At 46.8% G+C, this 2,213-nt stretch overlaps 1 protein-coding gene across 1 annotated transcript; it reads right to left on the reverse strand.

Moving 5' to 3' along the window:
* Positions 1–1,213: 1,213 nt before the first annotated feature.
* Positions 1,214–1,864, reverse strand: LOC142173548 (uncharacterized). Its single transcript, XM_075239161.1, has one exon. It carries the CDS (start codon positions 1,862–1,864, stop codon positions 1,214–1,216), a length of 651 nt encoding a protein of 216 aa, XP_075095262.1.
* Positions 1,865–2,213: the final 349 nt, after the last annotated feature.

Consider the following 2,213-nt stretch of genomic DNA (forward strand, 5'->3'; position numbering starts at 1 on the left):
GGTGGAAACTGTTTCTCCTTTTTCAATTTTGATTTCTTTAACTCTTCTAGATTGTGGTACCTCCCAGGTAGGTTCATTTCGTTCACCTCTCCCATATTTTTTTGCCCCTTGTAAGTAACCACTGTTTTGTCGTAATTCCCGGGACTGCAGTAGGGTCTCTCATAGGGCTCTGTGGTGCGCGGTTGATAACCATGGGCTCAGTCAACCTTGGTGGAATTACCAGCCCCCGTGCCACATAAGTCCCTTTTGGCACATACAACTTTGGCACATTCAGCGCGACTTTCCTTTGCTCGAATCTTTTGGGAGTGTTAGACATGACATGTTCTTTCCTTGGGGCCCTAGGAACATAGAGAATTGCGTCCTTAGCAGGTGCTGCCCTAGTTTTTTTTTCTATAGCTTGTTCTACAACTTGAGGAATTGAAGTGATTTTCTTCTCATTTCTGGCTTGTTTCGCCGCCGCTTTGGGTCTTGCCTCTGAATCGGCAATGGCAATGATAGCTTTCAAGGTTAGATCAAATTCTTTATCATCACAAATCATTCCAATGACCGGCCCGTTGTTGTGAGCCGGTAATGGATTGTTAGTCATATTGGGGACTTCCTCGTCCCTCAGTACCACTCGTTTTTGTTCTATCAAATTCTCAACTGCCCTCTTGAGAGTCCAACAATCCTCCGTATCATGACCCTCTACCCCCGAATGATAGGCACACCTGGTACCGGACCGGTATGATGGATATTCTGAATTTTGCCGGTTTGGAGGCACAGGTTGCAATAGACCCATCTGGATTAATTTTGGAAACAGGCTAGAGTAGGACTCACCAATAGGGGTGAAGTCATTTCTCCTAGGAGGTTCATGGGGACGTGTATTATGTTGGTAGTTATTTTGTGATGGACGGGGGTTATATGGAGCTTGGTGGGGATGGTTATTTCTGGGAAGTGGAGCTCGATTTTGGTTGTAATATTGTTGCGGCTGTGTATAGGGTTGGGCATACATCACCGCATAGGGATGCGGTGCCACGACATATGCTGCATCTTGATGGGAGTAGTAGTGTTGTGGGGTTCTGGGAGGCAGGTAAGAATGATTACGGGATCGACGGGGGCCTCTCGAACCTGAAGCCATCATGGCTCCTTCTTCCGTCTTCTTTCGATTTGCTAGACCCCTCTAGACGTTCTGGATGGCTTGGGAGGTGGCTCTCAAAGCAGATTGACTTATGATTCAGCCAGTTTTCAGGCCATTTTCTACCATTTCTCCAATTTTTATGGCCTCTGCAAAAGGTTTGCCCATGGCAGACATCGTGTTCTGAAAGTAATCGGCCTCTTGGTCCTGTAAGAAAACATTAACCATTTCTGTCTCATCCATAGGCGGTTTCACTCTGGCTGCTTGCTCTCGCCACTTGATAGCATATTCACGGAAACTTTCCGCAGTTTTCTTCTTGAAATTGGTTAGGTAATTCCTATCTGGAGCTATATCAACATTGTATTGAAATTGCCTGACGAAATCTTGGGCCAAGTAGTCCCATATATGCCAATGGGAGATGTCCTGGTCCATGTACCATTCTGACGCAATTCCCGTCAAGCTCTCCCCAAAATAAGCCATCAATAATTCTGCTTTTCCACCAGCACCCCTAAGCTGGTTACAATATCGTTTCAGATAAGCGATAGGGTTTATGTGCCCGTCGTACTTTTCAAATTTTGGCGTCTTAAAGCCAGCGGGCAAGTGAACATGGGGAAACATGCACAGATCGGAGTACGAGACAGTCTTTTGGCCACTCAGGCCTTGCATGTACTTCAGACTTTGTTCGAGTCTTTTCATCTTCTGAGCCATTTCCTCTTGCTCGGGGTTTTTCACTGTTCTTTCCTGTTCCATTGGAGACTCATATTGCGGGTGATGAGGGTAAGAGTTTGGGGTAACATGAGCTGTGTCTAGCTGAAATTGCGGGACTTGAAAAATAAAAGCTGAAGGCTCGAAGCATGGCCTAGGCACTGTTGGTTGTGCCACAGTAGAGACTGGCGGTGCGGTGAATAATGTAGAAGGTACCCCCTAAATGGTGCATGGGGGCAAACCTCAGAAGGCATACCGGTGAAATTGGCTGATATAGTGGGGTACCCAAACGGGATGAATGGGTTGGTTACGAGGATGGGGATATTGGAGGTTCCACTCGTCCTGCGAAGCAGTTCAGGAAATCCGGGGATTGTACTGGGCAGTTCTTTGCCAT

The sequence above is a fragment of the Nicotiana tabacum genome, chromosome 19 (assembly GCF_000715075.1).
Source record: "Nicotiana tabacum cultivar K326 chromosome 19, ASM71507v2, whole genome shotgun sequence".
In the NCBI taxonomy this organism is placed as follows: domain Eukaryota; kingdom Viridiplantae; phylum Streptophyta; class Magnoliopsida; order Solanales; family Solanaceae; genus Nicotiana; species Nicotiana tabacum.

Excerpts from the sequence above, each read along its gene's own strand:
- LOC142173548 (XM_075239161.1), bottom strand. The coding sequence starts at position 1,864 with ATGGAACAGGAAAGAACAGTGAAAAACCCCGAGCAAGAGGAAATGGCT.